This window comes from Eriocheir sinensis, chromosome 12, assembly GCF_024679095.1.
Source record: "Eriocheir sinensis breed Jianghai 21 chromosome 12, ASM2467909v1, whole genome shotgun sequence".
NCBI lineage: Eukaryota > Metazoa > Arthropoda > Malacostraca > Decapoda > Varunidae > Eriocheir > Eriocheir sinensis.
In genome coordinates this window covers 12147209-12170266 of record NC_066520.1, presented here as the reverse complement: position 1 = coordinate 12170266, position 23058 = coordinate 12147209, and the positions used below count along the sequence as shown (strand labels likewise).

The following is a 23058-nucleotide window of genomic DNA, read 5'->3' as shown; positions in this document are numbered from 1 at the left end:
ATATATATATATATATATATATATATATATAAGCTTATCAGTAACAGGAAAGTTAATTATATCAGTAACTAATAACTATTCCCCTTCTTCTTCTTCTTCTTCTTCTTCTTCTTCTTCTTCTTCTTCTTATTATTATTATTATTATTATTATTATTATTATTATTATTATTATTATTATTATTATTATTATTATTATTATTATTATTATTATTATTATTATTATTATTATAATAATAATAATAATAATAATAATAATAATTATTATTATTATTATTATTATTATTATTATTATTATTATTATTATTATTATTATTATTATAATAATAATAATAATAATAATAATAATAATAATAATAATAATAATAATAATAATAATAATAATAATAATAATAATAGTAATAATAATAATAATAATAATAATAATAATAATAATAATAATAATAATAATAATAATAATAATAATAATAATAATAATAATAATAATAATAATAATAATAATAATAATAATAATAATAATAAAAATAATAATAATAATAATAATAACAAAAGAACTACAGTGACAGTACAGAAAGAGGCGAGCAGTACGGAGCCGCCCTCCCTGACCCACCACACCACACACGAAAATCTACAATTTAGGAGTTAAATAAATGCTGCAAACGAAGAGAAATGTGACTCCATACAAGGCGTGGCGTTTGTGACCCCGCGTGACACTCTGACACGCCGTCACGGGTCACCCCACCACCACCACCACCATCATCACTACCACTACCACGTTTAGGGTGTCACTGCGGTGAGAACCATCGATAATTATGGTTTATTTGCCCTTAGCAGTCGTTAGGTTGATAACATACACATAAGTATTTCGCAAACCAGTAAAAGAAAATTGAGGGTGTGGGGGTTGATGGGTCTGACAGTCATTTGGGGGAGGGTGGGGGTGATGGAGGTTTTGGGGTGAATTCAGATTCTCGACACCAGGGGAGGGCAGCGGTGGTGGGGTTGAATAGTGGTTGGGATGAGGGTAGTTAGTGGTCGTGAAAGTGGTGGTGGTGGTCGTGGTGAAGGTGGGAAGTGGTTATAAGTGTTCGAAGTGGGAGTGAGAAACTATAGTGAAAGTGACAGTGGTCGTGGTGGTGGTGGTTTTTATGACGGTAGCTGGTGTGGGAGAAGGAAGTGGTGGTGGTGGCGGTGGTGGTAGCTGGTGATCGTAGTGCTTGTAATGGAGGTGCTCGCAGTGGTAGTGCTTGCGGTGGAGGTAAAACTATATACTGATGGTAGTGGGTGGGAGAGAGTGAATAGTGGTCGTGGTGGTGGTGTGTGGTGGGGTGGGAAGTAGTCATAGAGGTGGTAGTCGTAGTGGTGATGGTGGTGATGGCGATGGTGGTGATGGGTATGGAAGCAGTCATTTAGATTGGGTGACGGAGGGGTAATGGGTATGGAATGAGTCATTTTGGAGGGGTGAGGGGGGTGAGGGGGGTGGGGGTGATGGGTATGAAAGGAGTCATTTTAGTGAGGGTGGGGTGGGGGTGGGGGGGTGGGGGTAGTGGGGGGGGGTGATGGGCATGGAAGTAGAGTCATGTTGGTGGGGATGGGGTGGGGCATGGCAGTAGTCGTTTTGGGGTGTGGGAGCCTGGGAGGTGGTGGTAGTGGTGGTGGTGATAATGGGTATGGAAGTAGTCATTTTGGTGGGTGTGGGTGGGGTGATAGTGGGTGTGGGAGAAGTAATTTTAGTGAGGGTGGCGTCGGGGTGGTGGTGGTAGTGGTGGTGGTGATAATGGGTATGGAAGTAGTCATTTTGGTGGGGGTGGGTGGGGTGATAGTGGGTGTGGGAGAAGTAATTTTAGTGAGGGTGGCGTCGGGGAGGTGGTGGTGGTAGTGGTGATGGGTATGGAAGTATTTTTTTAGTCATTTTGGTGGAGGTGGAGGTGAGGGTGGATAAAAAAGGCCGGAAATAGTCCATCCCGCTCAGACCTTGATCGAGAAGGTGGGAGGATTCCGGAAGAAAGTGAGTGATGCAGACGTGTGCTTGGGGAACCTTCGGGGGTGGGAGGGAGGGAGGGAGGGATGGAGGGATGGATGGAGGGATGGAGGGAGGGTGGGAGGAAAGGAGAGATGAGAAAAGCGAAAAGAAGAGACCCGTCAGACTTCCTCATACACTGGGAGTCAACAACCGATATGTCTGTTTGTCTGTTTGTCTATCTCTTAGTTTATCTGTCTGGCTGTATGTCTTTTTGCCCCAATGAATGACTTAGCACATACACACACACATACATACATACAGACAAACAGACAGACAGGCGGGCAGACAGATAGACATAAATAAAGATAGACAGACAAACAGACAGGCACGTTTTGCACAGCTTTTTCGTCAAGTGGTATATAGTATTTCAACCAATCCATTTCTTTTCCTATTTACTCTCACATAATCTGAAACAAAGTGCAACGTGTCTGTTTAAGTCACTCTTATTGTATCATTTGCCTATATACACAAAGGCCTTCATAAAGCAAAGACATTTTTTGAACCATACATTACTAGGTTATTCCGCACTGAACTGCATTTTCCCTCGTTGCTTGCGACAGACCACTTCTTATGAGGGAGCTGCAGCCTTGACAAGTAACCTCGGCATAGGCCACCACCTCCATGCTGCCTTTCAATATTCATGTGAACTTTTTGGACACACTATTCTGCCCTCATTGCTTGTTTCTTTTATTAGTTTTTAGTGACTCTTAAAGCTTCCGTCCACTGTACTGACTCCAAATTTAGATTATTCATTTCTTTTTTTGTTTTATCATCGACTTGATATTTGCATTTCTTCGGTTTTGGCATCCCTAATCTTTCGTTATCAATACTAATGTGATCTTGGCACCCTTAACCTGGACTCATTTCCTGTTTATGTGACATCTTTTGTATTAATATTATCTTCCTCTTATTTACTGTACTGTACCTAGATTGTGGCACCACTAATCTTTCGTTATCAATATTAATGTGATCATCTTGGGACCCTTAACCTGGGCTCATTGCTTCTATATCTGATATCTTTTGTATTAATATTATCTTCAACCTCTCATTTACTGTACCTAGATTGTGGCACCACTAATCTTTCGTTATCAATATTAATGTGATCTTCTTGGCACCCTTAACCTGGACTCATTGCTTCTTTATCTGACATCTTTTGTATTAATATTATCTTCAACCTCTCATTTACTGTACCTAGATTGTGGCACCACTAATCTTTCGTTATCAATATTAATGTGATCTTCTTGGCACCCTTAACCTGGACTCATTTTCTGTTTATCTATCATCTTTTTAGGGCACTTAACCTTTCGTCCGCGGCATTGCTTTCGAAACGTAAATAGCTTGAGCCTTTTTTCCCGCTGTTGGTGACCGCGATAAAGGTGGTTGGCGAGGAACCTTCAGGCGCCCTCATCCTCGCCACGGTCGTCCAGATTTTGTGCCCGTGTCTTCATCCTTCCAGTGGGTCGACCGATCTATTATGGTCCAGGTCGACCTGTCTCATCTTCTCTCTCTCATTTAGTGATTAGTTTTTCCTGCTAAGCTTTCATACCCCTTTGGCTTCCGTTTCCGTATATATATTTTTTTCGGAGTATTTGTCTCACTCTGCATGTGTTCTTCCGCCTTCATGTTGCATGGCATGTCTTATCTCTCCTCCGCCAGCCAGCATTTACTCGTTTGTCTATTTGTTAATCCTCTCCCCTCGTCATAGAAGGCATAAGGGAAGATGCGCTATTAGGTAATTAACACATTTTAATGCAATGACGTGATAATATAAGCTCAACTTTGTGATGTGATGCCGCCTTTTGCAAATTTATATTTAATTGGGAGGAACGCCATGCATTTTGAATTTGCTTTACAAAATAGTACAGCCAGAATCCTTTTACCTTTGTACGCTGCTAAATTTCTTCCCCAAATTATGCATAAAATCGAGTCTCGTCATCATTCATATCCAAACTAAGATCATCGCTAGCCACTGACATTAATGGTGCAGATTTACAAATCATACGTGAAAAAAGATAATATGAACTAATTATTGGACGGGCAAACAAATATAGCGTAAGACAATTCGTGTATGTATGTGTGTGAAGGAGAGAGAAAGAGAGGAGGGGGCGGAGGAGCGGGGATGTGGGGGAAGTGAGTCATCAAAACACTACACACTAAATGGCCAGCATGGTCCAGATCAAGCCAACAATTAGTCACGCCCCTGTCACTCCTGCCCGATCTGATGCATGTTTCCAGGTGACGGCCGACTCTATTACTCGCATTGTGATAATAATAATAATAATAATAATAATAATAATAATAATAATAATAATAATAATAATAATAATAATAATAATAATAATAATAATAATAATTATTATTATTATTATTATTATTATTATTATTATTATTATTATTATTATTATTATTATCATTACTATTATTATTATTATATTAGAGCTGTTCCCGGCTCGTTCCGCTCGTGGTGACCTTGTGAGTCAGGGGGCGGCAAGTTATTGATAACAAAGAGGCACTGACCTTCAGGCCTGCCACCAGCTATCCTCTGGCCTTATCTTGCCCTTGGCCTTTAGCTGCCCTCGGCCCAGCCCAGCCTTGCACAACCCTGCCCTTAATACTCTGGGGCGCCCTTGGCCCCATCTGCCGCACAGGTAAACAAAGCTACCGTCTTCTATTCTGGTACATGCGCAGGCGCCGCCACCCCCGCCGACCGCGAGGCGCTCATCTATCATGGCTAAGTTTGTCTGTCTGATTGCGTTTGCTAGATTGTTCGTCTGCTTATTTGTCTGTGTGTCTGTATGTTCGTTTGCCTGCCTGCCTGTCTGTCTGTTTGTCCGCCCTTGCGTGTGTGTCTATGTATTTATCAATCAATCTATCTAGGCTATCTATACATTCTCTCTCTCTCTCTCTCTCTCTCTCTCTCTCTCTCTCTCTCTCTCTCTCTCTCTCTCTCTCTCTCTCTCTCTCTCTCTCTCTCTCTCTCTCTCTCTCTCTCTCTCTCTCTCTCTCTCTCTCTCTCTCTCTCTCTCTCTCTCTCTCTCTCTCTCTCTCTCTCTCTCTCTCTCTCTCTCTCTCTCTCTCTCTCTCTCTCTCTCTCTCTCTCTCTCTCTCTCTCTCTCTCTCTCTCTCTCTCTCTCTCTCTCTCTCTCTCTCTCTCTCTCTCTCTCTCTCTCTCTCTCTCTCTCTCTCTCTCTCTCTCTCTCTCTCTCTCTCTCTCTCTCTCTCTCTCTCTCTCTCTCTCTCTCTCTCTCTCTCTCTCTCTCTCTCTCTCTCTCTCTCTCTCTCTCTCTCTCTCTCTCTCTCTCTCTCTCTCTCTCTCTCTCTATCTCTCTCTCTCTCTCTCTCTCTCTCTCTCGTATGCACCCCCACCCCGTCACACACGCGCAAACACACGTGTTCAAGGACACTTAACAAGGAATAATGCAATTTTTTCCGGCGAAAGTATTTTACCTCGCTGGCTGCAGATAACGAGGTAACGTGGCACTAACCTTCATAAACTAAGAAAACAGGACTTGAAAATGTTAGGGAGGGGCGACGCAAGTGAGCACAGGTAACGCTGCCCTCCTTTATTCTATCTCCACGAAATCTAAGTAGGAGCAAAGATGACCTAAATAGAATTGAAACTACGGTCATTAAGAGGCAGCGTCCCGTCCGTGGGTGTCTGGCTGTCCTACAAGCCCCTAGTATGTGATGGTGACGACGCTGCTATAATTTAGGGCAGCCGTTTAGTCTTACACATCATACAACACTATTCCTCTTAATTCTGTACACATCAGACAACACTATTCTCCTTAATTCTGTACACATCATACAACACTATTCCTCTTAATTCTGTACACATCAGACAACACTATTCTCCTTAATTCTGTACACATCAGACAACACTATTCCTCTTAATTCTGTACACATCAGACAACACTATTCCTCTTAATTCTGTACACATCAGACAACACTATTCTCCTTAATTCTGTACACATCAGACAACACTATTCTCCTTAATTCTGTACACATCAGACAACACTATTCCTCTTAATTCTGTACACATCAGACAACACTATTCCTCTTAATTATGTACACATCAGACAACACTATTCTCCTTAATTGTCTCCTTGGAATCGAAGTGAGAGTAAAGCTGACCTAAACATCATTATTAATACAGAGGTAAATGTGCAGCGTGTCAGGAATGTCTGGCTGCCGTGCAAGTCCTTAATATGCGATGATGACGACGCTGATTAATGGCTGATGACGACAACTAAGGGTGGGCGTTGTCTTACACATCAGACAATAGAAAGCGTAATATCATGCACTAAGAAAAGAAAGACCCAAGAGTATTTTTTTCTCCTTAATGATCACAATGATATTCACCTTAATGATGTAACGTTTTTCCCTTTTTTCCACAAAGTAACTGCTCTGAGAAATCGTCGCTTCTTGTTCGCATACTACTGATTGAGTTTTATAGACGTTTGCCATATTATGCCATATTATTGTGTGTGTGTGTGTGTGTGTGTGTGTGTGTGTGTGTGTGTGTGTGTGTGTGTGTGTGTCACCGAGTTTTCTCTTCCAGATGGATACATGGGTTCATCGAGCTCAGCTGAAAAGTGTCCTCGCTGACAGCTACACGCGGCAGAGCACCGCTGAGGAAAGTGACGGAGCTTCTTAGGGAGAGCCAGGGGGAGAAATGGCCAGGAGATAAAAAAATAGCCAACCTTTTAAGTCACCCTCACGATCCACTTAGTATGCAAGACTCGTTCCTCCGCCACCCTCTGCCACCACTGAAAAGAAGCGGCCAACTGTCGTAGCCGATGTATGAGAGAGAGAGAGAGAGAGAGAGAGAGAGAGAGAGAGAGAGAGAAACTCTCTCTCTCTCTCTCTCTCTCTCTCTCTCTCTCTCTCTCTCTCTCTCTCTCTCTCTCTCTCTCTCTCTCTCTCTCTCTCTCTCTCTCTCTCTCTCTCTCTCTCTCTCTCTCTCTCTCTCTCTCTCTCTCTCTCTCTCTCTCTCTCTCTCTCTCTCTCTCTCTCTCTCTCTCTCTCCAGGGCTTCCGGGCCGCCTGTCCTTGCACGAGTTGACGCAGCCGTGGCATAACACCTTTGTCTTCGGAGCACATTTAGGTTTTACATACATGGTAATTATGGTACACTCATTTTTATTAAAGTAAATTTAAGTACGGAATATAGATTACACAATTATTTTCGTCGAAACTTTATATTTTTTTCTATGAAAGACTTTCCTGGAGTCGAATTTTAGACTAAGGCAACGACGTAATTACATGACGTTAGTATTTAATTTTGGGGGTCAGTAAGTTTTTGCTGAACATAATGGAACCCGCCCAGAATCACGAACTAAAATATTTTAAACACAACACACTCTTTCCAGAAAAATGAACCGTGTCCTGCGAAACACGATGTACAGCCTCCAATCAAACACACAGTAACACAAACCCGCGCCTCGTCTCCTCAGGCTAAGGGACACACACACACCTTATCATCTGTGCTCAGCCGATTTTTTCTCGGCCAATTCTTCTTCACGTCGACATAATGAAGACGAGATATTTCAGACAATTATGTAGACTAAAACACTACATTCCAGCAGACACCTAACGGTTTCCATGTTTTTTTTCTTCTCTCCTGCACGACCCATACGACCACAGAATGGTCCTCGCGCCGCCCCTCAGGAGATGTCCGGCATGGGTCTCTACTTCTGGTGTTTTTGTATATTTTTTTGCGAGGTGTGAAGATCGTAAAGACGGATTCCTCGACGCCTCAGTCCACAGGTAACCACTGTTGCGTAAAGGCCGCCCTTGTACCGCACTACCTCAATGCAGGGTAAAAAACGGAGTCGGGAATACCTTTTTTTCACCTGGGATCGACCATCAAGCTTTTTGTCCTTGATCGTGATCGATCTTCTCGGAGTCATGTACAGTTGTTAGGGAAGACCATATCTCAATTGAGGTCCAACTTCTCCGAATGTGAGCTCATCGGTGTATTACTGTCAAATGGTACGATATGACGGCTTACAGCGACTATAACCGGAGTGACTGAGTTAGCGTCTGTGTAAGCACATCCCCTCTGAAGCTTTTTTGTCTCTTTGTACAGAATGGGCGTAAAGATGCTGTTGAACGCTTCGTGCAAACATTTAGTAAGGTAGAACATTCTCAGCAATCAATAAGCACTTTGAATTGTCACTGACCTTCACTAACATTTATTCGATACAACGATTTTTTTCTCCTCTAAACTGTTCCCCAAGATCACCAGATAACTTTCTCCATGACTTGTTTTACTCAAGTTTTTGTGCATTGGACTTAATTTCTCTTCCTGTGTGCCACTGAAGGCTCGCGTCCGGCGCTTCATACATTTCGTGAAGGATACGTCCCTGTTGGTCTTCACATTTTTTCTCATACTGCATTTCCACCTACGTGTCATAGTGATCGATCTGTGTGGGTTGTCTCATCGCCACTCCAGTTTACTCCTTGCGGTCTGTTACATTTGTGGGCATAAAATATTGAGTCAGTATTATGGTTTATAAAAGATATGTCTTCATAATAACAGTACCCAGGCTTAACAGGGGCTTCCGCACACAGCTTCTTTGGTGCACCGCGGCACGCTGGGTGTGGGTCCTGTCGCTCTCTCCTCAGAGCACTCCTGAACCGGCTAAACCAGTTCCCAGACGAATATCACATTATGAAAAATGCTGTTTTGCTGTAGACCCTTAAGGAAGTGAGGAGGGAATACTTCCGCGTAGCCTCAAACATATTTGCGGAACAAAATGCTTCCAGACGTCCAGTTGGTCAAGAGGAAGCAAGTTTTTTGCCTCATAGCACGGGAAGTGAGGCTGCTATCCGGAATCAAGAAGACAAGCGCGCCAATTTCCTATATCCTTCCTCAGGCACTTCCGGTAAGTGTGCGTGCTTGGAGCATAATTATGCCCGACAAGGAGTGCAGCGTCTCGAATACTTCAGTGCCATGACGAAGCATGTTCTGCCAGATTATTTCCCACAGCCAATAAACATAACTGAGTGCAGACTCTCCCTTAATTCCTTAATAGAACTGTTTTTATGGAACGATTAATTCCTTAATAGAACTTCTTATGGAACGATTAATTCCTTAATAGAACTGTTTTTATGGAACGATTAATTCCTAATATAATGAAGACTTTTCTTCACTGAGTTGCAGGTCAATCAAGCAATCAATGGGGGCATACACCAAGGGGAGTTTTTTCTCGCCAATCCTACAACACCTATCCCTGGGGGGCCCTCCGAGCAAGTCTCCATTCTCCATGCAGGCTATCTCCCCATCCCAAGTAGCTCATGGTAGGATTCATCGACGTTCAAGTCACGAACTTTGTGAGCGCCCCCTCAGGGTGGCGTGCCGCATGCCCATATAGATATAGTTAGCATTCACAGACTATACAGGTAATAGGCATTAATTCAATCTCACGGAGCAATCCCCGATTTGATTCTGAGCAGACACCATTACCGAAGGCGTCAATTCGCCTCTTCAAGTGACAGTCACAAGCGATTTGAGGATACAGATCTTTCTCCTTCTGCACAAGTACCGTCGATACCGAATACCCGTGTTGAGTTAGCCCATAAGACCGTGGGGGAATTCAATCCGTCGGAGGACTTCTTGATGTGACCCGCCATTGTTCAGCACTACGCTGCCAAGGTGCGTGAGAATTTCCAAAAATCTTGATGGCTTAGCCACACACATGAACAGACTGTAGCCTAGTATTTTATTCATTAAGCTTTCAAATATAAGAAAATATATGAAAAAAAACAGTAAATATTGCAATGAAGTTCATCCTTAATTCACCAAAACGACAATTTCCTAACACCAAAGAGACCGAACACGATAAAATACAATAACCTAATCCCAGCAGGTAAAGCCAACTCCAGCACATTTTTTTTTTTCCCCAACAAATAACTGCATTTTTATCTCTGAATTCGACGACTCGCCTGGTAACAATATTACCCACAAGAGTGCTTCAGCACACTCCGCTCTTTCCTCTGAAGCAATAAAACTAAAATTGTACACCATACACCAACAGAACATGTTAGAAGCGCATCACGTTTTCTATAATACGAGTCCTGGCACAGTAGGACGGACTATATAATTCCAGATTTACGTCAATTATTATACGTTATTACCTTCCGAGTGTTCCTCCTTTAAGTATTATCCCGTATCCTTCCTTTCCCAACAGTGCCCATAGCTTATATGTGACCTAACCTAATCTAACTCAGAAGGTGTGTGTGTGTGTGTGTGTGTGTGTGTGTGTGTGTGTGTAATAATAATAATAATAATAGTAATAATAATCTATTTATTTGGGAATTGCAGCCGTTAAGCTGAAAATGTACATATTATGATAAGATCATGAATAACTATAAAATACAATATGAATGGTGTGTGTGTGTGTGTGTGTGTGAGTGTGTGTGTGTGTGTGTGAAAACAACAACAACAACAACAACAACAACAACAACAATAATAATAATAATAATAATAATAATAATAATAATAATAATAATAATAATAATAATAATAATAATAATAATAATAATAATAATAATAATAATAATAATAATAATAATAATAATAATAATAATAATAATAATAATAATAATAATAATAATAATAATAATAATAATAATAATAATAATAATAATAATAATAATAATAATAATTATAAAGATAACTTAGAACACGGTAGTCATAGCAGTAACTGAAAAATTACACTTGAAGGAATCATAATACTGACTTTCAAGTTTACCCAAATAACAATGTATATAATTTAATAACTGCTTACAACTAAACAGTGCGTGTGTGTGTGTGTGTGTGTGTGTGTGTGTGTGTGTCAGGAGGCTGTGGTGAGGCGGACGCCCCTGAATCATGGTCCTCCCCTGCCGTCCTCTCGTCGGTGGGTGACACGCTCCGGAGGCCGCAAGATTGGCTAATACCCCGCAAAGAGGGGCCCGCAGTGCCTCCCTCACAATGGCCATTTACCTCCCTGTGACCCCCTTTGCGAAAAAGTCATTTCCCTTTATATCTTTAATATTTGTTTCCACGTTTAATACCAGGGCAGTAATTTCTGGGTGAGCTACGGGCTATAGCTCCTCCCCCCATAATGTTTTCTATATCAACAACAATAATGCTTATTTTTCAAAACAAAAATCCCCACCTGCGCATGCTCGCTGCGCTCGCCCCCCTCCCCCTCACATCATTAACTTATGATGCCCTCTAGCCTCCCCCCAAAAATCTGCCAAAATTACGGTCCTGAATAATAATTGACAACAAAGTATTAATACAACAATAATAAACACAACAGTAATATATGAAATTCCAAAGAGAACAACAAGTGTGTATGTCAGAGCTGTTGCGAGGTAGACATTGAGGACAATGGGGACTTAACCCACAGTAACGTAGAACTACTAGCGACGAAGGCAGGATTTCTAGGAGGGTCTGGGGGCATGCTACCTCTGGAGCTTTTCTTCCTGAAGAGATTCAAGGTTAGACAAAAAAATATTAGGACCCAGAAAGCCCACCCTCTTAATTACAACGAATGTATGCAAATTGATATGTTTAGACTCTGAAAGCAGTCGCTAGAACGACTGGTGTGGATACATTTAACAACACACACACACACACACACACACACACACACACACACACACACACACACACACACACACACACACACACACACAGACCTTTAAAAAAAAACAATTGAAGAATATGACCACAACCACCACCACTAACAACAACAACAATACCAACACCAACAACAACAACACCACCAACAACATCATCACCACCACCACCAACACCACCACCACCAACAACAACAACAACAACACCAACAACAACAGCAACACGTACAACCAAAGAATCATCCATCACCTCTGGATCTGTGGGAGTCACCGTGTCGCGGACATCCTGACCTTTCCCAATGACCACCGGCCGCAGCCTCCCCTTACACACACACACACACACACACACACAGAGGACCGCTAACAGTCCTCCGGTGACCACAGGCCATCAGGGCGGCCCGCCCCGCGTCCTTTCTTCCCCGCATCGGCCTGGGCCGCCGCGTGTTTTGCTGATTACTATTACTATAGTGACTATAATTATCATTATTATTATTTCAACAATTACTATCATTTTTATCCAGGTAGTAGTGCTGATACTTCTCATCGTCATCCTCATTATCATAATTTTCATCATCAGCATGCGTTAAGGACTTGGGGGTCAAAATCGCGTCAAACCTCAAATTCTCACAGCAATGCATCGATGCAGCAAATAAAGCGAACAGAATGTTGGGCTTCACTAAAAGAAACTTTTTATTCAAGAATAAAGATGTAATACTTCCACTCTACAATAGTTTAGTCAGACCCCACTTGGAATATGCGGTACAGGTTTGTTCTCCCCACCATGCAAAGGACATTGCTAAATTAGAAGGTGTTCAGCGTCGGGCAACAAAAATGATCCCTTCCTTGCGCAGCAAATCTTACGAAGAAAGGCTTTCCACCCTTAACATGTTCTCTCTTGAGAAACGTCGCCTCCGAGGAAAACTGATCGAATGTTTTAAAATACTTAATGGTTTCACGAATGTAGACAGATCAACATTGTTTATGATCGATGACACTTTGTGTACGAGGAACAATGGCGTAAAACTCAAATGTAGACAAGTAAATTCAGACTGCACCAAATTTTTCTTCACCAACGTTGTAGTGCGAGAATGGAATAAGCTTCCACCGTCAGTGGTCCAGTGTAACACGATTGACTCCTTCAAAAACAAGCTCGACCGTCACTTCCTTCAACATAATATCAACTAGAGTTGAAATGCAACGTTTTGGAGCCTTCTGATTAATGTAGAATCACTTAGGTTTAAGGACAGACCACCTAGTCTGGACCATGGGGTCTGTGTGGTCTGATTTTCTATGTAAATCTATGTAAATCATTGTCATCGCCGCCATTCTCTCCTCCTCCTCGTCGTTGTCACCAAAACCAGCCGTCAGGTGCACCGAGCTGCTCACGATCTAGAGCGAGAGCCAGGGAGGGGGGGGATGTCAGCCTAGCTGGAAAGGTTACGAATTCAAATCCACATAGCAATGGTCCTTGTGTCTGCCCATGCATGAAAACTTAAGTCTGCCGGGCCTGCAGTGGTGGACAAGGTCATGAGGTCATGTCAAAGTTGTAGCCCCATAGCATTTATTATGACCCTGACTTTGGTCCTGATCTGAACATCACGGTAGATGTGGCAGGATGGACAAGACAAACAACTTACATTCCGACAACATTTGGCTGATGTTAACCGTTTGGTCTGTAAAAACGATCATAGTTCAGAAATATGGTGCAAATGGCATTTTTTATGGCAATTAGATTGCTATGACCATTTTTACAGATCAAACAGTTAACATTAGCCAAATGTTGTCGGAATATAAGTTATTTGTCTTGTCCATTGGAGTCATTTGCGACCATCCTGCCATCTCTACCGTGATGTTCAGATCAGGACCAAAGTCAGGGTCTTAATAAATGCTATGGGGCTACAACTTTGACATGACCTCATGACCTTGTTCACCACTGCAGGCCCGGCAGACTTCAGTTTCCATGCATGGGCAGACACACGGACCATTGCTATGTGGGATCGAATTCGTAACCTTTCCAACTAGGCGACGACGACGACGACGACGACGACGAAGAAGAAGAAGAAGAAGAAGAAGAAAAAGAAGAAGAAGAAAAACAACAACAACAACAACAACAACAAATGATGATGATGATGATGATGATTACGGTGATGAAAAAGGAAGAGGAGGAGTTGAAAAGAGAAGGTAAGGTAGAGTTGGATGCATACGCTATACCCGCACATGCCCTCGGCGATCACCTCATTTAATTGCCCCTTGAGCCTGTGGTGGGTGAGAACCGGTTACCCTGGTGCCCCGAGCAAGTGCAACATCCAGAAATTAAGAAAGGAAAACCCATGAATGAATAATGTGATCAGAAACAAAATAAAGAATGACTCGAAAAGGGAATATATAAATGATGGGTAAAAAAAGTATGGATGAATAATCAGGAAAATAATCACGTAAATAAATAAATCTAAATGTAAACTGATATAATTTCCAAAACCATCACCACTAACACCTCCAACAACAACAAAATAGAACCAAAGAAACAACAACAAATAAATGACAACAACTATGAAACTGCACTAAAGGAAAACAAAACAAAAACGCTAATAACCCGCTCGTCCCAGATGGTGGTGGTGAAGGTGGTGGTGGTGGTGGTGGTGGCAAGCAACGTAAGCAAAAGCAAAATAACAATGAGAGAGAGAGAGAGAGAAGAAAAACAACAACAAGGAGGAGGACTCTTTTAACTGTTTTAGATGACTCGGTAATGAAAGAGTAATTGACACAGAAATGTTGACTTTCATAACCTGCAAATGTGACAAGCAACATTTAATTAACTTAGAAATAAATAAAAAAATAGGGAAGGATGTCTCTATCTCTCTCTTTCTAGCTATCTAGCTATCCATCGATCTATCTATCTCACTCACACCTATTCCCACCGACACACACAAATACACAGGGCAAGTCAGGAGCAAGCACGAACTGGCTCACGAACAAGCAAACCATAGCAAGATCAAGCGGGTACTGAGTGACGTCACGCTGAAGGACGAAGGAAGAGGTGGGCAAAGAGATGTCACGGAGAGGTGGCCGGATGTCACCTCTCGTAATGCCAGATGATTCACGGAAAACATAAATTAGTGTTAATGAGACTCCGTTTATTCGTCTGTTTACGTATCTCCTTCTCCTTAGTTTTGCAGGTCATGTTGCGACGACTTGACCTCGCTTGCCCCTGTGATTGTAGGAATGAAAGACTTGCAATAACAGACTAAACGGAGGATTTTGACTTTGTGTTACTTTTTTTCCATGTCAAAATAAAGTTTAACACCTCGTACACATTCCTAATTTTTTAACACGCAAATTTGGCTGCATTTTATCGTTGTATACAGATCACCTTTACGTTCTTTTAACCAATTCATATTTTCTTTTGACTCTCTCAGCCTCAGGTAATGACACAATGATATAGACCTTTCAGATGTGAGACAAGCGTAATTCACGTAAAACATTCGATATATGATCCAGGTTTAATGAAGAACTCGTATTCAAACGTATGAATCTTAACTGTGTGTATTTTGATAACAATAAAGCCTCTAAGAATATGAAATAAACGTAATGTATAAGCTAAACCATTCATGTCATGACCTTGCTCCTTCATCTCTCTTTAACTGATGAAAACATTAAAAAAAAGAGTTGATGAGTGTCGTCTGCGGTCACCTCCCACCCGCGAGACTGAGGAGGTAGAGTGAGAGGAGGAGCGGCACTATATAAACCGGCGGGAGGGCTGTTGCTGAACACTCGACTGACGGAGGAAGGAGGATGAACGCAGCACAGGTGGGTGAGGACGAGACATGGGCAAAGGACACAGCTTGGAATGGGTTAGGCTGGACTGGGATGAGATGTTTTGTAAGATGTAATAACTCATAAATTGCCTGTTTTGATAATAGTAGTAGTAGTAGTAGTAGTAGTAGTAGTAGTAGCAATGTAATTAGCGAATGATTTTAAGTTTCTTCATCGTTTGCCTCTTAGTGTCCCTTTGAGGCTTGTTATCGAAACCAAAAATGCCTCTGTTAAAACTCGCTGCAACCGTAATAGGGAGGCAAGATCTGTTTGTTGTAGATGATGCATAAGACTTATTTTTTAAACCGAGTACTATTAAGTATTATGCACTTATGGGACAAAAGGGAGAGGCGATAAAATATGGCAGCTGTGGTCAAGGTGGTCAGCTAAGCATTAAGCAAGATCGTGTAAGTCCTGTCGTCACGGTCCTCCTCCTCGGGTAGTTACACGTGCATATTTATCTCCTGAGCCGTGTTCGTGTCCAGTGTTGATGCTGTTTTGTTTTTTTAAGTTAGTAGCATTGAGATGGATAAACATTACTGCTTCAGAGATTATAGCGAGTTATTAGTTTTTTTTTTGTTTGTTTTTTAGCTTCATCGTTAAAAGCTGGTTAATGAATTGGGTATACGTGTGATTTTTTGGGGTTGTCTCATCTCTCTCTCTCTCTCTCTCTCTCTCTCTCTCTCTCTCTCTCTCTCTCTCTCTCTCTCTCTCTCTCTCTCTCTCTCTCTCTCTCTCTCTCTCTCTCTCTCACACACACACACACACACACACACCTCGTCTCACCAACCCGATGCCCTGTGCCTCTACAAAGGTCTCCTCTATCATCCCCCCCATCCCCCCACATCCTCGAGTCCCGCCTTGTTTCCACACAGTAATTACCACCGCCCTATCAACCTCTCTGCCCTTCTCTCAGTCGCAGGGGGCAGCGGGCTGATGGGCGGGGTGTGGCAATGCCAGAATAGAACAGAACGGACGGCCACCAGATTAACCTCCGTTGCCACGCCCGCTGCTATCCCCAGCGGTGATGTGGATGCTGTTCTCGTTTAGGGGCACGCAACGAAAACTCAATACAAACCTTGGCGCAGATGTATACGTGTGCACAATACAATAACACAACACGCTGGTGCACCTAATGACATGGTCAATGTAGCACTAATTAGTGGTTGCATCGGTTGTCATATTACGTAAGAAACACGTGAAATGACCTTAAAAATAAGATGTTTGTTTACGTTTATCGAACAAGGTTAGGTCTGTAATATATATATATATATATATATATATATATATATATATATATATATATATATATATATATATATATATATATATATATATATATTACAAACATGTGACAAAACAACAAAACCACGTTCATTACATACCTTAACCGCCATCCATCTCAGCCATGGACCTCAACCTCAAAGGTGGGTTAGCTAAGGACTCAGGGCGGTGCACAGCCTCACCCCGGTGACGCGCGTCGTGTGCTGGTCAGGAGAGGATAAATAGAGGTAAAGCCATATTTGCGAATTAAAATGTTGTGGCATTGTTTAGTGTGTGTGTGTGTGTGTGTGTGTGTGTGTGTGTGTGTGTACTGCTACTACTACTACTACTACTACAACTACTACTACTACTACTACTACTACTACAACTACTACTACTATTACTACCACTACTACTACTACTATTACTACCACTACTACTACTACTACTACTATTACTACTACAACTACTACCACCACTACTACTACTACTACTACTACTACTACTACTACTACTACTACTACCACTACTATTACTACCACTACTACTACTACTACTACTACTACTACTACTACTACTACTACTACTACTACTACTACTACTACTACTACTGCTACTACTACAACTACTACAGTACTATTATTAAAGATCCTTATTTTGTCTTGCAGGCGGTCGGCGTGGTGGTGGTGAGCGTGGTGGTGGGGGAAGCAATGGGTGGGTCACTCAAAGTCCACCCGTCACCCTCCACCTACAGGCCCCACTACAACACCCCGTACACCCCGGCGCCACACCACGCACCCGTATACTCCCCTAAACCTACTTACGCCCCTAAAAGAACGTACACAGCAGTATACACTCCAACACCTACTTACGCCCCACCTCCCTACTCACCCAAGCCAACCTACGCCCCCAAACCTACTTACGCCCCACCTTCCTACTCACCCAAGCCAACCTACACCCCAACACCCACGTACGCCCCACCAGCGTACTCGCCCAAGCCAACCTACGCCCCTCAACCTACCTACGCCCCCACAGTCTACACACCCAAGCCTACCTACACCCCTGCACACTCCTCTACGCCTGCCTACTCCCCTAAGCCAGCCTACACCCCCGTATACACCCCCAAACCCACCTACGCCCCAGCCCCAGCCTACAAGCACTCCCACTTACACAAAGAGGACCACTACTACCACGACGAGGTGAGTTCACTATAATAATAAATAAAAAAAATAGCTAGGTTGGTATTCTCAGACGCTTCAGCTTCTCACGCCAAGTATTTCCATAGGCCAAATGAGTAATCTGGTTTTCATGAGTTTTCTAAGGTTCATGGTATAGAAGAAGGGTCAAACTACCAGAAAGGTCATTAAACTACCCTTGGAAATACCTAAAACTCCTACGAAAACCGTGTCAAATGTGTGCTTAATTGGCCCCTAGAGGCGGACAACAGTGCTCCTTCACACTTACATCGATAATTCCCTAGACTATGGTTGCAATGTTCCCTGAGTAATCATTATGTTCCACTCGAGCTCAGACGACGAATGTGGTGAATCTCGGGACGCATTATCAGGAGAGGGAGCGCTGGGCCATGGGAGTTATCACGTGGGAGGCAGGTAGAGAGGGTAGAAGAGGCCGTAATGGGTATTATACAACTTCCTGCAAACTTTCTGTACAGCGAGTCCAGCAATCTTACTTTCACTCCTAAAGAGATCGCTGCTAGTTTGGTAGGTTTGTTATCATTATCGGCATTTTGACAAGAGGTCGAGTAAGGGTCGATGATTCATTAGCCCACTTTTCTGATATAATGACTCTAATTAACCCGATTTATGGTTTTCCTGAGCTCGCATCTCACAATTATACTACTCGTCATTTCATCTCCCTTTCGTTTCACCCATTTCACCTCCATCTTTACTCGCACTAAGGGTCAGTTTCTCCCTTTCTTTTCACCCGTTTCACCTCCATCTTTACTCGCACTAAGGGTCAGTTTCTCCCTTTCTTTTCACCCATTTCACCTCCATCTTTACTCGCACTAAGGGTCAGCTTCTCCCTTTCTTTTCACCCATTTCACCTCCATCTTTACTCGCACTAAGGGTCAGCTTCTCCCTTTCTTTTCACCCATTTCACCTCCATCTTTACTCGCACTAAAGGTCAGCTTCTCCCTTTCTTTTCAGCCATTTCACCTCCATCTTTACTCGCACTAAGGGTCAGTTTTAGTCCAATACATTATGTTTGTGAGCTCCCCAACCGAACACAAAACACGACGATAACTATTTGTAGCTCTAGTGTTTGGCGTTGATATAAAAAAAGGAGAAGGAAATTTTAGGAAACCACACAGGGAATCTCTTTATTATTATGAGGTATTGAGTAGAGCTAACGGATCACTGTGGAGAATATAGTTTGTTTTGGGCGCTTACAATGACACGGTGTTGGACTGTCGAAATGGCCATTAATCCTCAAGCAAGATGGGGGGCCAAGACTATTACGTACGTTCATCATCTCACAGCGACTTCGCAATTTCAACCAGGGGCAAGACCGTAAGAGGTTTGAGGGTTAAATAACAGCCGGGCATCTGGGAGTAATTCAGACTTCGGCACCGCACGCTTTAACAGCCGAACCGACATGTTTGTGAACACTGAACAGGAGGAGGAAGGGGAAGGGGGGAGAATCTCGGATGACTGAAGCGGTGATGGCGGTGGTGGTGGTCGTCGTTGTGGTGATAGTAAAACTTTCGCCATGATATTAGTGGTCGCTTTGTAAGTCTATGGTCAATTATTGCGTACTTCTACGGGTCTTCGGCGAGAGGGTTAGGAAATGGTTAGGAGCAATGCAAGTCTCCTGTGCCATGGGAGGAAGGGCCTGTGAGATCTTTTACAGTGAAATTTTCATTCAGAATGTTTATCAGTTTGTACTTATCTCGCTTGAGTCTAGTTTTTCCATCTCAATACTACCATTACATTGTTTATTGCTTTGATTTTTTTTTTTATAACCTGTTAGTATTAGATATAAAATGCGACGAAGTTATATCATGCATGGAACTGATAACAAATGGACAACCAAAGTAACAGTGGTAACTCGGAAAGCTACAAGTCATGAGAGGAGGAGGACCAGATGGAGACATGAAATAATCAGATGAAGTTCACTAACATCAGACAGAGGTGGAGGACGTTGGGAAAGGGCTGTATCCTGCAGTGGACTAGTAAAGACTGGTGATGATGAACTCAAAATTACAGAATATTCTTTTTTTCCTTAATTTCTTTCACCATTCCTAACCCAACTCGTCCATACCTACAAGTATTCTCTTCTTATTCTCTCTTCTACTTTTCCTCTTTGTTTCTTGTCCTCATAAGTCTTCCTCCTTTAAGTCTCCCTACAGAGCTGTAAACTTCCTTCTGATCTGTGGACATAATCACTCTTCCTTCATTTAACTATAAACCTACATCCCTCAACTTTATCATTATTACCAACTCCACAAGCTAACTGTCCCTGTGTCACTTTCCTCAGCCCACAAACTATGACTTCGGCTATGGTGTGTCAGACAAGTACCATGGCACCACATTTGGCCACTCAGAGAAGCGTGCCGGCTACCGCACAGAGGGCCAGTATTTCGTGGATCTACCGGACGGCCGCAGGATGGTGGTAACTTACTACAGCGACGACACTGGTTACCACCCCACCATCACCTACGAGGGCACCCCCACCTACCCAACCCATCCCTCACCCTACAGTCCTAAACCAGTGCACAAGCCTCTATACAGTCCCAAACCACATGTCTACAAACCCAGACCAACCTACAAGCCCTTATACACGGGTCATTAGGAGATCCTCACTTTCTCTTTCCTCTTTGATTCTCTAACTTATGTTAAGAATATCTGCTGACTGTATGATTGTTATGTAGCACTATCCTCATTTTCAGAATCTTACTAAAAACTATAGCTAAGGACAACAAGTTCCCTGGAAACAAGTGCAGACAATAAAGTTATGCCAAGTAGCTAATGGGCACAAGGGTTCAAGGAAGACCACAGGTTAAGGATAATGTACTGTCTGTATTATCAAATATCATTCCCCACTCACTCCATACTTGCTTTGTGACATCATGTGACAATATTGTTTGGGAAGTATAGAAAGTGGAAATGTATTCAAGCTTCGCTTTTATTAGAATTGATCACGAACCAACCACGACTTTCATCTTTGGTATATTTTATTCACTAGGAAGAAAAATAAAATTTGTGCTGCGAGAAACATCCTTAGTGTTACTACCCAAGTTGCACATAATTATTTTTCAATTAAAAATACTTGTACATCAACTGATACAAATATATTACAATTAGTCTTAAATATCTAAAATCATTATGAATAACAAATCAGATACAAAACAATGTCAGTCTTGAGTGCTTTGAACTCATGTGTCATGGCAGTCGGCACACACACGGACACATGCACATGGAGCAGAAAGCAGTGCGTCTGATCAGATCAGTGCTCTCTCTCTCTGTCTCTCTCTCTCTCTCTCTCTCTCTCTCTCTCTCTCTCTCTCTCTCTCTCTCTCTCTCTCTCGCTCTCTCTCTCAACAGACGAGCACAATGGTACACTGTTGACGCTGTTGTACATTCAATCGGGAAAAATACTGTTATTTCCTGAATCACTGCCTCATGGACTTGGCTTTGAATCACAACAGTAACTGGTTATCTTCCCTTCTTACAGGTGCACCAGCTGTGTACCCAAAATATGTCCTTACTATGAGGCCTCTAGGCATCCTCCACAGGAGACACCTGCACCCAACCCCCCTCACCACGGGCATGGATGACACTTGCCTTGAAAGCGGCTACCGCCCCTAAGGCTGACAAAATTACCATGAGAGGGATCATGGCACCCCAACCCAGCTCAGCAGCCACCAGACTCACCAGAGGGCCCTCCAGCACAGTCCCCAATGAGCCCATGCCATTTACTACACCAGTCACAGCTGTCGCTGCACCGACGCGCTCTCCCAGGTCTGCAGCAACAGAGCCAGCAAGCAGGATATCTGGACCACAGTTGAAAGCTCCGGCCAGACCTAGGAAAATAACCTGGAACAAAATGCCCAACGGTGCCAGAATTACAAAGGCTAACAGTGAAAGAGCAGAGGCAGATATTGCTATGGCGCTGGTAAGGATGGCCCGCCCACCCATACAACGATCCACTACCACCCCCACAAAGGCGCTGCCCAGGGTGCCGCCCACCTCGAAGGCAGTGGAGACCAGCCCAGCTGTGACCTGAGAGTAATTAAGGGAATGGAGCAGGTAAAGCGGCAACCAGAACATGAGAGCATAACGCACACTCTTGACACAGAACATGGCCAAAGACACCTCGGGTACAGATGACAGCCGCCACAGGGACAGGAAAGACAAGCTAACCTCGCTGCTGGTCTTCGTGGGAACAGTGACCCGACCTGGCACGATCAAACTCCTTTCTCCTGGGTCCCGCCCCATAATGAGCACCAGGAAGCCCAAAGCGGCCACAAATAGGGACGGGTGTACAAACACGTCACGCCATCCATAGGTATTCTGTAAGTAGACAGCCAGGGTGGTGCCGGCCATGCCGAACACAAAGCAGCATGTACCAAACATCCCAAACACAGTGTTCCGTGCGGCATCAGAAAACCAGCGGGCCAACATGGCACAGCTGGCTGGCCAGCAGAGTGCCTGGCTGGCCCCACTAACAGCTAGCAGTGCCAGCAGAGTGAGATATGATTCACATACCGATATACACACTGTGGCAATAGAAGCAATGACAAGACCACCACCAAGTGTGACTCGAGGTCCTAGACGATCCCCAATGGAGCCAAACACAAGGGATACCCCGGCATAAGGTAGCAAGAGGGCCGTGTCCACCCATCCCAGGCCTACTACGCTGATATCCAAAGCTTTCTGTAAGTCATTCTTGACTACTCCCAGAGGCTTTCTAAGCAGGTAGGTGGAACCATAAGCAAGCCAAATGATCCCAAACATAACCCACTGCCAGATCTTTAGTCGCTGCGCTGCCTCCATCACGCCGTCAAGATCCTCACTTGTGAAGACTATTTGAAGATGGTCCCCATCCACTGACACCCTCACTGAAGCAAAACAAAGTACACAACAGAGAAGCCACAAGATAATGCAGATGCGGATGGGACTACCTTCCCTGTGACTCAAGAGGGCATGCGAAAGTCTTGGTCGTAGAGGGCAGTGAGGACACCTTTGGTCACTGTGCTGGGCAGGGTACGAGAAGTGGAGGTACGGGCGGAGTGAACAGGCAGATACGGGTCTCGCGAATACACCAACACTGGCTGGTGCTCGGGACTGCCCTCGTAGCCACTGTCCT

At 43.2% G+C, this 23058-nt stretch overlaps 2 protein-coding genes across 6 annotated transcripts in view; one reads left to right on the top strand and one right to left on the bottom strand.

The window, feature by feature from the left end:
• The first annotated feature begins 14361 nt into the window (after nt 1-14361).
• On the top strand, nt 14362-21286 carry LOC126997412 (adhesive plaque matrix protein-like). The gene is made up of 3 exons (XM_050858487.1): nt 14362-15459; nt 17397-17927; nt 20227-21286. The coding sequence occupies exons 1-3, from the start codon at nt 15445-15447 to the stop codon at nt 20539-20541; spliced, it is 861 nt and encodes a 286-aa protein (XP_050714444.1). The 5' UTR covers nt 14362-15444; the 3' UTR covers nt 20542-21286.
• LOC126997409 (sorting nexin-24-like) overlaps nt 20857-23058 on the bottom strand; it is a 15697-nt gene continuing 13495 nt past the window's right edge. For 3 of the 5 annotated variants that reach the window (XM_050858483.1, XM_050858481.1, XM_050858482.1), the window contains exon 4: nt 20857-23058. This exon is cut by the window's right edge and continues 5 nt beyond it. In XM_050858483.1, the coding sequence (XP_050714440.1) occupies nt 21468-22745 (1278 nt within the window). In that variant the 5' untranslated portion in view covers nt 22746-23058 and the 3' untranslated portion in view covers nt 20857-21467. The other 2 variants (XM_050858484.1, XM_050858485.1) reach the window with 1 other exon arrangement.

Excerpts from the sequence above, each read along its gene's own strand:
- LOC126997412 (XM_050858487.1), top strand. Across the intron at positions 17,928-20,226 it reads ACCACTACTACCACGACGAG|CCCACAAACTATGACTTCGG; the intron begins GTGAGTTCACTA and ends CACTTTCCTCAG.